Source organism: Podarcis vaucheri (genome assembly GCF_965113315.1).
Source record: "Podarcis vaucheri genome assembly, chromosome: 6".
Taxonomy (NCBI): domain Eukaryota; kingdom Metazoa; phylum Chordata; class Lepidosauria; order Squamata; family Lacertidae; genus Podarcis; species Podarcis vaucheri.
In genome coordinates this window covers 47227385-47241393 of record NC_138764.1, presented here as the reverse complement: position 1 = coordinate 47241393, position 14009 = coordinate 47227385, and the positions used below count along the sequence as shown (strand labels likewise).

The following is a 14009-nucleotide window of genomic DNA, read 5'->3' as shown; positions in this document are numbered from 1 at the left end:
CGCTGCATGACGCTGCGAAGCTTCGGGCGCCCTTCCTTTTGCCCTCAAGCTCTAACGGGGAATCGCCGGACTGGGGGGCGGGGGGCGGGATGCGCAGTGGGAATAGGAAGAGAGCTTGGTAGGAAGCGGACCGCGATGGGAAGAGAGAAGAAGCAGGGTAGGAAGAATAGAATAGGGTATGTTTTTGTCTCTACACACACACACACACACACACACGGAAGCTTCCAAAATGAAAACGTAAAAGCGCAGCGTAACCAAACAAAAAGCAGAATTTTGCAGGGAAAGTGGGAGTCCTCGGGGAGAAATTAAAACGGGATAAAATGACCTCTTCTCGTTGCAAGCCATGGGTGGTGATCAAAGGATAGAAGTTGAAGGAGAGCTCTCACTCGGGAGAAAAGTAACATTCCGGTCCTACTTAGAATTCAGTTAAAAATACCTCTGTCAACGCCAGTAGCCACTGCCTATGTTAGATTACAAAGGTACCTCGGGTTAAATACGCTTCAGGTTACATATGCTTCAGGTTACAGACTCCACTTACCCAGAAATATTACCTCGGGTTAAGAACTTTGCTTCAGGATGAGAACAGAAATCGCGCGGCAGCAGCGGGAGGCCCCATTAGCTAAAGTGGTGCTTCAGGTTAAGAATGGTTTCAGGTTAAGAATGGACCTTCGGAACGAATTACTGTAAGTTCTTAACCCGAGATACCACTGTATTGCCCTCTTGCTCAGGTATAGGAGATTTGTAAAATGCACACATTTCGCAGATCCTTAACGAGAAATTTCATATTTACGACTAAAGAGAGGACTGAAATCATAAATGTGGGAGTATCTTTTCAGATTATTAACTATAAAGTTGTTGAGGCACCAAGAATTGTGTCAGAGCAGACAGCATGTCAGCTGCCTTAAATGGTGTCAGCATGACTCAGCTTTATCCTGATGTAAGCCTCTTCTGAGCTTGTTGAAGGAATAATGGGACCCAAATTCCATAAATAAACAATATAGCAGGAAGAACAGGTACAACCATCAAGTACAAATTTGGTTTTATCTTTTTTTTGTAAATTGTTTTGAAGGCTTTTGTTTCTACAATCAAGCAGTGTACTGTGGAAATTTTATGAAATAAGTAATACAGTGTTTCTGCACCCTTGCTTTGTTCAAACTTCTGCCATTGCTTAAAACAGTCACTTTCCCCCTTTCAGAGCCCCCACTTCTTCGCTTACTTTCCTTCTTCCATTCCTCAGCTACTCTGTATGAGAGAGATAATGGATGTGGATCCCACAAATTTTTCATAGTTATGTTCCCATAGAGTGTTTCACTCCTACCATTATTGCCTTCAACATGAAGTTCCAGATTCAATGTAGTAATTCAGATATTTTATTATCAAGCAAACACCCATATATAAACAACAACCATAAACTTAACCTTCTCTAGCTGAACAAGCTAACTGACATACCTTCTCTTAAATTTTTATCAGTTTTAAAGATAAAGTAAAGGTAAAGGGACCCCTGACCGTTAGGTCGTCGCGAATGACTCTGGGGTTGCGGCGCTCATCTCGCTTTACTGGCTGAGGGAGCCTGCATTTGTCGGCAGACAGCTTTCCAGGTCATGTGGTCAACATGACTAAGCCGCTTCTGGCGAACCAGAGCAGCACATGGAAACGCCATTTACCTTCCCGCTGGAGTGGTACCTATTTATCTACTTGCACTTTGACGAGCTTTCAAACTGCTAGGTTGGCAGGAGCAGGAAACGAGCAACGGAAGCTCACCCTGTTGCAGGGATTCGAACCACCGATCTTCTGATCAGCAAGCCCTAGGCTTTGTGGTTTAGACCACAGCACCACCCGCGTCCCAGGTTTTAAAGATACAATAACATATAATCATGAGGGTATGTGTGCAAATGGGATTACACAATAGGAGAGGAGAGGAGGCATGGAGGGGTGGCTGTGTGAATGGAGGGGGAGGCATGGACATAGGGGGAAATGGGTGGAAATAGGTGCAAAGTTGGGCTGCCGAAGAAAAGGCATTTGGGGTTGCCTAATGGAATGTGCAGGGGGGGGGCGAATCATGGGCATAGCCAAGAGGGGGCAGCTCCCCCTTCCCCCCGATCAAGTAAAACAATATAAATAACTAACTGACCAATCAAGTCAGTTCTGCCCCTCCAACAATGTCCTACCCTCCCTAACAAAAATCCTGGCTACACCCATGGGCAGAACCCTCCTAGTACAGTAATATCTGTAATCCCAACCACACCCCGAAAAGCTTATGTCCAAAGCAGCTAATATCAATTGTAATAAAACACCACACAACAACAAAACATCAAAACAAATCAGGAACAATAAGAGATAGGCAGGCAATCTAAAACTAAAATCTAAATGCTAAGCGGTAATCCAACTGAATAATTTTGAAGAGCAAACCAAAACAACACTGCCAAGGAGGGAGATAGCGTAGTCCCTCCATGGAATGGCATTCCATGTGCTGGGTGCCATTACAGGAAAAGGTTAACCTTTCCATGACTGTATTTAAGTAGTAGCCTAGTACCTGTAGGCAGCATGGAATTGCATGCAGGCAAATGAGTAGGCTTGAGGAGAAGGAGGGATGAGGGCCCCATTCCTCTGTGCTCAGAATAGAAACCAAGTGAGCTGGCAGGTGAGGGAAGCCCTGCCTCTGTAGGAATGCAGAGAGGCTTGCTTCAGGAGGAATGAAACACTTCTGCCAACCACCTCCAGTGGATGGACTAGTTGTTTTCTTAAGGCTAGGGCCTTTTGTGGGCTTGCTTATAGGAACCCTCCCTCCTTTAAGATTTTGATTTAAAATCATAATAATCAAGAGTTCCAACCACTGATTTCCTGCATTGACCCTGCAATAGGGGGGCCCAGAGACACAGGTGAGAACAAGGCACTAGACAGCAGTAAGAAACAAATTGTGCTTCTTACGTAGATTCTTTTTAGCACATTTATCTTATCAATAACATTTTCTTTTTCAAAAGAGTAACAATTTGAGCCTGGCTTTCAGTTGGGCTGGATTCTGCTACTTGAAGTGGAGTCTTCTTCAGGCTATTTGTGGCCTGTAGATTTGCTTTACCCCCCTCAGACCAGCTGACCAGTGCGCTCACACAATTAAAATGACCGGCTCTGCAAGCACAATGCAATGGTGTGTCCTTATTGTTGTCCAGAGCATTAATGGCTGAACCGTTGCTCAAGAAGAAATGTATTATGTCGCTGTGTCCGTGTTCTGCTGCAAGATGTAGCGGCGTCTTCCTCCAAATATTTTTGTCATCAATATTTTTATTCTTGCCAGCAGCCAGAAGGGCCTGTAGTATCTCCACATTCCCACTGATGGCGGCATAGTGCATAGATGTGCATCCGTCCATGTCTTTGGCACCAAACCTGGACTTCTTCAGTAACAGCTCTTTCACTGCGTTAAGATGACCTCCCATGGCTGCAAGATGAAGCGGGGTCTTTTTCTCCTTGTCTGTTGCATTGGAGTCAGCATTGAAGTTCAGCAGCAGTTCTACCATAGCAGGGTTTCCTGCTTCAGCAGCAAGATGCAGAGCTGTCTTTGCCTGCTTATCCTTAACGTTGACATTAGCCTTTCGCCGCAGCAGCTTTTGCGCAACTTCCACATGGCCCTTATAACTTGCAATGTGCAAGGGAGTGAGCAGTTCTTTAGCGACCAAATCAGTTTTCGCACCTCCGTCAATCAATAAGTCAACTAGCCCTCCCTTATTGTGCAATGCGGCCACGTGGAGGGGGGTCTGATCTCCCTGCCCGGCAATGTTGGCATCCAATCCTTTGCTCAGGAGCATCTTTGCAATGGAGGAGGCTCCAGCTTGAACTGCCAGATGTAAAGCACTGCTTGAGTTGGGGGTCTTGTCCTTCAGGCTCGCTCCCTTTTCAATGAGAACTTTTGCTGACTCGGTCTTGCCCATCTCGCACGCCACAAGCAATGGTGTGTACTGCGCTTCGTCGAGGGCGTTTTTGTCAGTACCTTTATCAATTAAAGCTGCTACGATGCCATGCAGGTCCTTTTGAATGGCTTTAAAGAGAGCTGACACCATCGTAGCCGGCGACATGCCTTTGGAATAGTCCAGCAATAACTTGAAGAGAGATTGACTGTTTCTGTTAAAGGCTACATCAATGATGCTGGAATCAATGTTGGCTCCAGCTTCCAGGAGAACCTGGACAGTCTTCTCAAACCCTCGAGACACAGCATAGCCCAAAGCAGTCTGTCCTCTCTCATCCTTGGCATCCTTCAAAGCACCATTCTTTAGGATGGCTTGCACCAGCTCGCTGTCATCTCTGAGAGCAGCCATGTGCAGGAAGTTGTGTTGGTTCTTGTGTCGCCTCACCTCTTCTTTCAGGATGCTCTTCAGAACATGGGCGTGGTGGTTCTGATGGGCCAAATGAAGAGGGCTCTTGCCTTCTTGATCCAAGGTGTACATGTTGGCACCCGACTGGAGCAGCATTTTCACAGCTTCGCCGTGACCTCTCTCAGCAGCTCTGTGTAGTGGGGTTCTTCCTTTCTTATCCTTAACTTCCAGCTTAGCCCCTCTGCCGATTAGATAGTCAATTATTTCTGTATGCCCGTGAGCCGCTGCAATGTGTAGGAGGGTTTCATCTTCAGAGTTTACTGCGTTAATATCATTCTCTTTTAAGATCTTTTCTAAATAGGAAAGATTACCTTTAGCCACAGAATCAAAGACGGAAAGAGAATTGAAAGAATTGTCTTGGGATTTCACAGCAGCTGAATCCTTTTTTACTTTACGTTTGATCTGAGTCAGCTTTTCTGGCTTAGCTAAAACCTGTCTGGGGCTATCCTTCTTTTCTTGGTGAGGATCTTTACCCTTTTGAACCCACCCTTTATCTTTCTCCAGTAGATACCCTATCAGTTGCCTTCTGGCATCACCAATTCTTTCATTCACATTGCTGACATAACTCCTCATGTTGTTATATAGCTGTGGCTCAATCTGTTTCAGACATGGATAAAAAAAGAGCCTGCAAGCTCGCTCACCTTGAGAAACCAATATATCCAGGACCCGGGAGTTCTTTGCGGTTCTTGTTCTGTAGTAGGATAAGACCATTTTTTTCTCCGGCGTAAAAATGCCATGTTCTATCAGCCAGTTCAGAAGCTGATCAGGGTTCCTTATGCCATCTACAAGTTCGTTCTTTTTTGTTCTCAGTACTTCTGTGGCATAGGGATTTGTGAACATGCCAGCTGAATACATGATGTGTTTAGATTATGCACCCGCAATACATTAAACATGCCTTTGAAGTTCGGCATTTAGCATGAGAAAGTGCAGATTGTTACATAAGTTTGCTCCATTTTCTGCCAACAAATATTCTGGTGGTCCAACTGGAAATCTCAGCGACAACCACACACACAGGGGGGAAAGGGAGAGCATAAACTTTTCACCTCTCGTTGTGCAATGCTGTTGCCTTCCAATTCTCTTTTCTATTCCTTAACAACAGACTGGAGTTGACGAATTGAAACAAAACAAAACTCAGTAAAAATATTCCAGTAAAAATGGTCGCATTGCAAGAACTTGCAAGATAAAATCGGGAGGAAGTTTTCAAAGTTGGTAGCTAAGCTGTTGATGGATAGAAACTTAAAAAAAAAATGTATTTGGCATGTGTGACCCATCTGTCAAACATGTCAGAAGAAAAGCAGCAGGCTAGTAACTGTTGCTATGTAATTAGCCTTTGTGTAACATTAAGATAAAATTGTATACCCTTCAGTTAGTTACACAGCGGCATATCACACAGTGATCAAAAGCTGCAGGGCAAGTAGCTAAGAATGAGTTTAATGTTTCAAAAAAAGTAGATCCCACATTTATTTTATTTATTTAGAAAAATGCATTAGCCACTTTAAAAAAAAAACTATCCTAAGCAATGTACATACAACAATAAAACTTTTCAGACAGCAACATAATGGCATGCTATGAAAGGGCCATATATGTGAAACATGAAAAAAATCAAGAAATAGACATTTATTTTACTTTTCGCAACATGTAATAATTTAATCAGTGCTGTGAGCTCATGGTGTTTCGATAAAGGCAAATTCTGATTGAAAACACATCTGTCCTCGAGGTGGAATATTTTAACAACTGAGGAATTTTCATTAAAACGATATGGGCAAATTATAATGACGGCTTCTAATAAAAGAAGATTAGCAGAACAATCTTACATAGCAATTGCACCGGGAGTAAAGTTACATCACTGCTATTTTATATTTATAGACATATTCATAGTCTGCCCTCTCACAAAATATCAGGGCAGTGCACAGCAATATAACAAAATATTTTTTAAAAAGCATTAAAAGCAGTATGGAATTATCATTAAAATAACCAGCTACTCAATAGATAGATAGATAGATGCATAGGTCTGTCAGCAGCATTCTTCTAAGCAGGTAGGATGGCTATACATGCTCAGCCCAGGAGTAGGAGAGAAAACACACAAAACAGAAAAATCAAAAATAGCATAAAAGCAGAAGATAGGTCCCTCCATCTGTGAACACATAGCCAAAATCCACCATACACAAACCATACACAGAGGAAGCCAGTGAACTCACAGTGAAAAGGGCATTCTTTTGGGTGCTGTGCAGGGGTATATTCTGATACATCCCCACACAATGTATGAAAGAATGCCACCACACCCAAAACTAAGGTAACCAGACATCCCCATTTCCCAGGGACAGTCCCCGGATTTACAAATCAGTCCCCATACAAAATCCATTGAAGTTGAAAAGTGTCCCTGGATTCATTGAAAAACATTTGGTAACCTTACCCAAAACCATTGGGCAGCAACAACTTTGCTCCTTCTACTAGTCGTTCAGCATCCCTCCAGGCAGAGGCTCCATTTTCCTTATGCTGCTCACAAGCACTGCTGGGGTGGGAATGCCACAGAATGGGATGGCACAACACGGAGTGTCAAGCTCGGAAATTCCTCTCCTCCCTTTTGGTAACTTCACAGATAAGAGTTAACGAGCAGTCGATAGATTTATAGTCTTTTTTATTACAGCTTCATGTTGCGGTCACAAAATAGGCAGCTCTCTGCAAAGAGGGCATTTCCTCATTTGTGGAGGAAGTTCCTCAAAGAAAGTGGGATAAATATTTTAAAAGAAATGTTCACATAGAACAAATGGGTCACAATGGTCACACTTTCCAGTGTTTCCCACTTCCCTTGTTTGCCTGTGTGCGATGTGGTTGTTGGATCAGAGTGGGGTTATTGTTGGGTGTGGGGGTTTCTCCCTAGAAGTGAGGTACTCAAGTTCCCCTATGTGTTCTGGAAGCTGGTTCTCTGTGGATGCTTCCAGACTGCCATCACTTTTGGATCTCTCACCCATTTGAATAGATGCCAGTTGTGCTCCTTCGTGAAATAACATGGCCCTTCTTCTTAACCCACCTCCAAGAAGATGGGCACATTGTGGTAAACAGCAACAGCACTACAGGCTTCTCACGCTTAAAAAGTAGACTTTTTGCAGTAAGAAATGTGATGGGTGGGAAGCAGTAGAAAGTGTGGGATAATTCCCACTTGATGGCAGTGTTGTATAACCTCTGCAGAAATGTCGTACAAACCAATGAGACCAAGTGCCCAACAAACAGGTCTCTGGAAACCACTCCTGTGTCTGAAAAAACCCCCACCTCTTTCCCAGTTTCCCCATCACCAACTCTGGCCTCTGGGAGCTCTAGGCATGGAGCAAGTGGGGACATGCCTTCAGCTGCAGTCTCCCTATGTAGGATTTATATACTTGGTGTGCTGCGATTGGGTGATGCGTTGGTGCCCATATCCTATGCCTGGCCCAGCAAAATAAGCAGGATGGTCATTGAAACAAGGAGGTTTTCTTTCCCCCTTTAAACTTTTTAAAGAAGTTTCTCTCCCACTGGCGTCAGCAGGAGGGAAACTCTTTGCATCTTTGACTGTTTATGACATGGTCACTGGAGCCTAGAGGAGTATAGCATATCATGTAACTGTGCACTTCTCTGGGCCACCCCATCCTGACTCCACCCCATCCACAGGCAGATCTTCACTGGCAGAAAACCTACACAAGCCCCACTGTTCTGCTGATGTCAGACTTCATCAGCATATCTGTCATGTCTGCACCATCCCTGGCATTCTGCTTATGGTGCTGAGTTTCTGTCAAATCCTCAGCCAGCAATGGTCAAATACAGGACTGTGTCCTGAATATAGTTCTTCCTAGAACAATCATAGGCAGATAGTAGAAAATTGGTTTTTTTGAAAAATGGATTGAATAACTAAAGGAGAGTAAGTGGCTAATTGGGATCCAGAACAATCTTAGAGCATTTTTGTATTTCTTCCTATAGAGCCAGTGTAGCATAGTGGTTAGAGTATTGGGCTATGACCTGGAAGACCAGGGTTTGAATCCCCACAGGGATGAATAAAGATAGAATATAAATGGAATAATAAATACATACAAATAAATAAAAATGTTTTTTGGTCTGGAATGTGCGGCTTGTGTTAAAGTAGGATTGAAACTGGAACGAATGTGTCAGGGAACTGACATCAGAGGAAAGGGAGTTGGTAGGGCTCCCAGAGACTGGGAGAGAGTCAGCAGCTAAAGCAGGAACAAGGAGGGGGAGCGAGGGGTCTCTGGAGGAGGATCTCAGTAATGCTGAGAGAGACGCAGCAGCCCAGGCAGGAAACAGCAGGGGAGAGAAAGGGGTGAGAGACACATCCAGCGAAAATAGCGGGGAAGTGTCAGAAGCAACTGCAGGGAGACCCATGCTTCGCCGGAAGCTGCCACGTCGTGAGTCCAGGAGACGCGTTTCCGTTAAGGAACTTCTTTGCTGGAAGCGCTTCCGCAGGCAGCCACTGTCAGACTCTACTAGTGACTAGAGCAGACATGTCTGAGGAGCTCTGTCACACACAGAGGTTTGTGGGGCCGCACAAACTCTGAAGGGGCACAATTTTAAGCACAAGCAGCTAATCATCCCCTGACAGCAGTCTGACAGTCTTTGTACGCTGCCTGTGCAGGAGAAAGCATCATGAGCAACCCAGCCAGAACCGGAGAGGCAGGGGTTGGAGCTGGTCCAAGCTTGGAAGAAAGGTATCAAGCTCTGGAGGTCCAACTTGCGCTGCAGACGGCGAGGCTCGAGGAGAGAAGGGCTCAGGATGCTGACAAAAAGGGGAGAACCACTCAGTTCCCCAGAAAGGTACCAGGATTGGTGCAGAAGTTTGGGGGGGACCCCAAGGATTACCATGCCTTTAGGACCGAGATGCAATATGCCCTGAATGTGCAGTTTGATGAGTTCCCTGATGAGGAATCGCGAGTTGCTTTCGTAATTGGGCATCTTGAGAAGGGGGCGCGGGACGGGGTTCGACCCCTGATGGCAACGCACAACGATATCCTAAAGGACACTATGAAATTCTTTCGTGCAATGGATATCATGTTTTCCAGCGATATTGAGGAAGGGGTGGTGCGCAGACAGCTAATGGCTTGCAAGCAGGGAAGCAGATCTGTCCGTGAGTACTGGACTGAATTTACCATGCTGATTCACAGATTGGGGTGGGATTTATCGGCAGCACCCATTCAGATGCTATTTGAAGAAGGTCTTTCTTCGGCTGTGAAAGACGAGCTGTCCAGGAGCCCCAGGGCGGTGTCTATGGATCAGCTGACCAAATCTGCGCTGACCATTGGAGCGCGCCAGGAGGCAAGAGCCTTGGAGAGGCGGGAAGGGAGAGGGGAACGTTGGAAGGAGTTACGCATTCCAGACATTCCTGAGCCAGCTTTCCCGCCGGCAGAGCCGATGGAAATCGGAACAGCCCGCGCGCGCGCAGTTTCAAAGCCCAGTGAGGGGGCGAAGAAGGAGGGAAAGGGAGCCCGGAAATGCTATCTCTGCCAACAGCCAGGCCACTTTGCCAGAGTCTGCCCCCAGAGGAAGGAATGGCAAGGGATGGTGGGAGCAGTTGAGGGGGGAGAGCAGGGAGAAACGGAGCAGGTAAAAGCCAACGCCTGGTTGCCAACGTCAGGGCACTGCAGCCAGGCCAAAGAGCAGTGAAAGTGCCCGTGCCAGAAGCTCCTCGACCTGCTCTAGTGATCGAAGTGTCGCTAGAGCTGCAAAATGGACACCCCCTAAAAATAAAGGCGCTGTTGGACTCAGGCAGCTCCTGCAATTTTATGAGCAAGGAGTTTGCTGCTGAACATCAGATACAGACTATCCCTTTAAGCAACCCCCTGCAGGTGACCACGATCGATGGCAGGGAACTGTTGGGAGGAGGAGTTAGCTTGCAGACCGTCCCAATGATAATGAGGGTGGCAAGGCACACAGAACTGATAGCGTTTAATGTGGCCACCTTGGGAGGCGCTCCCATTATTTTGGGAATGAGCTGGCTAGCCTTACATGATCCGCTGGTGGGCTGGCATCAAAGAGTGGTTTCCTTCGGTTCAGCACATTGCTTAGAACACTGCAGGGGGAAAAAGGGGTCAGCAGGGGCCCAAGCCACCCTGGCAGGGACTGAAGTAATGGGGAAGGGGAAGGTGCCACCACAGTATGCTGATCTCAGCGACGTGTTCAGCGAGAAGGAAGCTGACCAACTACCCCCGCATAGGCCCTTTGATTGCCAGATCAATTTACTCCCTGGAGCACAGCTTCCTGTAGGCAAGTTGTATGCCATGTCAGACAGGGAAATGCAGGAGTTGCGAGCGTTCATTGACAAGAACCTGAAGAGAGGCTTCATCAGAGAGTCCAAGGCAGCGGGGGGTAGCCCAGTGTTTTTTGTGGATAAAAAAAACACGGACAAGCCGAGGCTGGTATGTGACTTTCGGCGGTTAAATGCAGTGACAGAGCCGGCGGCTTTTCCTATGCCCAGGATTGATGATATTTTGACCAGGGTGCGAAAAGGAAAGATTTTTACAAAGCTGGACCTAAGGGGGGCGTACAACCTGATACGTATAAGGAAAGGGGATGAATGGAAGACCACCATGTTCACCCCTTTGGGGGCATTTGAATACCTCGTTATGCCTTTTGGATTACAAACAGGCTCCGCGTGTTTTCAAGCCTTCATGAACCACGTACTGGGGCCTTTGCTCTACAAGAATTGCGTGGCCTTCTTAGATGACGTGTTGGTGTATTCGGAGAATGAGGAGCAACATGTGAGAGACGTCAGAGAAGTGTTGAGCAGGCTGCAAGCCAACAGACTGTGGGTGAAACTGGAGAAGTGTCAGTTTCATACCAAGGAGGTGGAATTCCTGGGGTACCGCTTGTCAGACAAGGGGTTGGCCATGGACCCCGGCAAGGTTCAAGCGGTGCTGGAATGGAAAACACCCAAGACCAAGAAGGATGTGCAGAGGTTCCTAGGGTTTGGAAACTTTTATCGTAAGTTCATCCGAAACTTCGCCCACCTGACGGCGCCCATCACGGACTGTCTCAGCAGTAAAAAGAAGTTTGTTTGGACGGGGGAGGCGGAGCGAGCGTTTGAGGAACTGAAAAGGGCCTTCGCCTCTGATGAACAACTTCTACATGTGGATTTACAAAAAAAGCTGAGGGTCGAAACAGACGCTTCTGACAGAGCCATAGGGGCGGTGCTTCTTCTGCAGCCGGGGAAGGAGGGGTCAGAGTGGCGACCGTGTGCCTTCTTTTCGCGAAAGCTGAACAAATCTGAGAGGAACTACACGGTGTACGACCGGGAACTTCTTGCGATTCATGAGGCCTTCCGGAGATGGAGGCACCTGCTAATTGGTGCTCAACAGAAGGTGCAAGTGTGCACGGACCATAAGAATCTAGAGTATTGGAGAACTGCGCGAGTGCTCAACCAACGGCAGTTGAGATGGGCCCAGGAGTTCTCCAAATTTAACTTTGAGATTTGTTACGTACCAGGCCCGGAGAACGTTAGGGCGGACGCTCTCTCACGCAAACCTGAATATTTGGAGGGAGAGGGTGCACCCGAAGAGACCCATGTCATTCCCGAGGACCGCTGGGTGTGTGGGGCGGCATTGGTGGGGCAAAGGGAACTGGTAGAGGGAACGGTGCAGGATGAATACACCCAGGACAAACTCAGGGGTCTCAGGAGGGAGGGAGACAAACCCGGGGGTTTTGAGGAGAGAAACGGGGCGTTGTACTACAAGGGAGCGTTATACATACCTGAAGGGGAATTGAGGGAAAAGGTACTCAAGCAACTGCACGATAGCCCCACAGCAGGGCATTTTGGGCAACACAAAACCATGTGGCTGGTTACCAGGGAATTCTGGTGGCCCAAGGTAAGGGAAGATGTGCGGGAATATGTGAGAGGGTGTGACCAATGCCAACGAGCCAAGGGGGAGAGGCGGGCACCGGCAGGTTTATTAGAACCACTACCCACGCCGGAAAGGCCATGGGAGGCAGTGGCAATAGATTTCATGACTGATCTGCCCAAGTCCAAAGGGAAAACAGCCATCATGGTTGTGGTAGACCTGTTAACCAAGATGGCCCACTTTATAGCCTGCTCACATGCGGTCACAGCGGAAGAAACCGCTAAATTGTTTGTGGAAAATGTGTTTAGGCTGCATGGTGCCCCCTTGAGGGTGGTTTCTGACCGAGGGAAACAATTTACTTCCAGGTTCTGGAGGAAGCTCATGAGCTTATTGCATGTAGAGGTGAATTTCTCTACTGCCCGTCATCCAGAAACCAACGGGCAGGCGGAAAGAGCTAATGGTGTCCTCCAGCAATATTTGAGGTGTTATGTGAATGACAGAGAGAATGATTGGGTGGAGAAGCTGGCGTTGGCAGAATTTGCCTACAACAATGCAGAGAACGTGTCCACGGGGATGAGCCCTTTTTTGGCTAATCACGGGTGTCATCCCCGAGCCTTCCCAGGGGGGGAAGGGGAGAACTGGAGCGCAGAACAGTTCGTTGAAGAAATGGAAGCGATCCATCGCCAGCTCCAACTTAATTTAAACAGGGCGAAGGAGGAATATAAGAGGCAGGCAGACAAAACCAGAAGGGAAGGGGAAAGCATTAGGGTGGGGGACCAGGTGTGGCTGTCCACCCAAGGGTTACCATTCAAAGGAGGTTGTAAGAAGTTAAGACCCAAAAGGCTGGGCCCATTTGAAGTCACGCAACAGGTCAACCCAGTGGCTTTCAGACTCCGGTTACCGAACCACATGAAGTTGCACCCAGTGTTCCACAGGTCGTTGCTGTCACCGTATATAGGGGACAGAGAGGGGAGGGTCAATAGGGGACCAGCTATGGAGGAAAAAGAACACAGCTACCATGTAGCGGAGATTCTCGATTCCAGGTGGAAGGGAGAGCAAGTAGAGTATTTGGTAATGTGGGAAGGGGAGCCGGAGTCGGAAAACACCTGGGTCAGGGCAGAGGATGTAGGTGACGAGGTTTTGATTGAAACTTTTCATCAGAGATTCCCTCGTAAACCCCAGCCAGTGGCGAGGTTCCGGAGGGAATACTTCGCCACCACCGACGAAGAAGAAGAGTTGGAGGGGTTCTCTGATTCCGAGGTGGAGGAGGATTCAGCGAGTCGGAATGAAGACCGATGGAGGGAAATGTTCGAGACGTCTGAAGATGAAGAGGATTCTTTTCGGGGTTTCAGCTCCTCACCGCCCAGAGGAGAGAGTAGGGGCGGGGGAGAAGGGGGCCCTGGAGGGGAGGTGGATGTCAGGGAACTGACATCAGAGGAAAGGGAGTTGGTAGGGCTCCCAGAGACTGGGAGAGAGTCAGCAGCTAAAGCAGGAACAAGGAGGGGGAGCGAGGGGTCTCTGGAGGAGGATCTCAGTAATGCTGAGAGAGACGCAGCAGCCCAGGCAGGAAACAGCAGGGGAGAGAAAGGGGTGAGAGACACATCCAGCGAAAATAGCGGGGAAGTGTCAGAAGCAACTGCAGGGAGACCCATGCTTCGCCGGAAGCTGCCACGTCGTGAGTCCAGGAGACGCGTTTCCGTTAAGGAACTTCTTTGCTGGAAGCGCTTCTGCAGGCAGCCACTGTCAGACTCTACTAGTGACTAGAGCAGACATGTCTGAGGAGCTCTGTCACACACAGAGGTTTGTGGGGCCGCACAAACTCTGAAGG

General features: G+C 47.6%; 1 protein-coding gene and 1 long non-coding RNA gene across 4 annotated transcripts in view; one reads left to right on the top strand and one right to left on the bottom strand.

Annotated features, from left to right (window-relative positions):
* Window positions 1-91: 91 nt before the first annotated feature.
* The window catches only part of LOC309535580, a 54004-nt gene continuing 40086 nt past the window's right edge, over window positions 92-14009 (top strand). For all 3 annotated transcript variants that reach the window (XR_014221296.1, XR_014221297.1, XR_014221298.1), the window contains exon 1: window positions 92-176. This is a non-coding gene — a long non-coding RNA (uncharacterized lncRNA). The remainder of the gene's footprint in view (window positions 177-14009) is intronic.
* Window positions 2102-5582, bottom strand: LOC309535460 (CARD- and ANK-domain containing inflammasome adapter protein-like). The gene has a single exon (XM_082228538.1). It carries the CDS (start codon window positions 5217-5219, stop codon window positions 2949-2951), a length of 2271 nt encoding a protein of 756 aa, XP_082084664.1. The 5' UTR covers window positions 5220-5582; the 3' UTR covers window positions 2102-2948.

Bases quoted from the DNA above. Each gene is read 5' to 3' on its own strand.
- LOC309535460 (XM_082228538.1), bottom strand. From the start codon at position 5,219: ATGTATTCAGCTGGCATGTTCACAAATCCCTATGCCACAGAAGTACTG.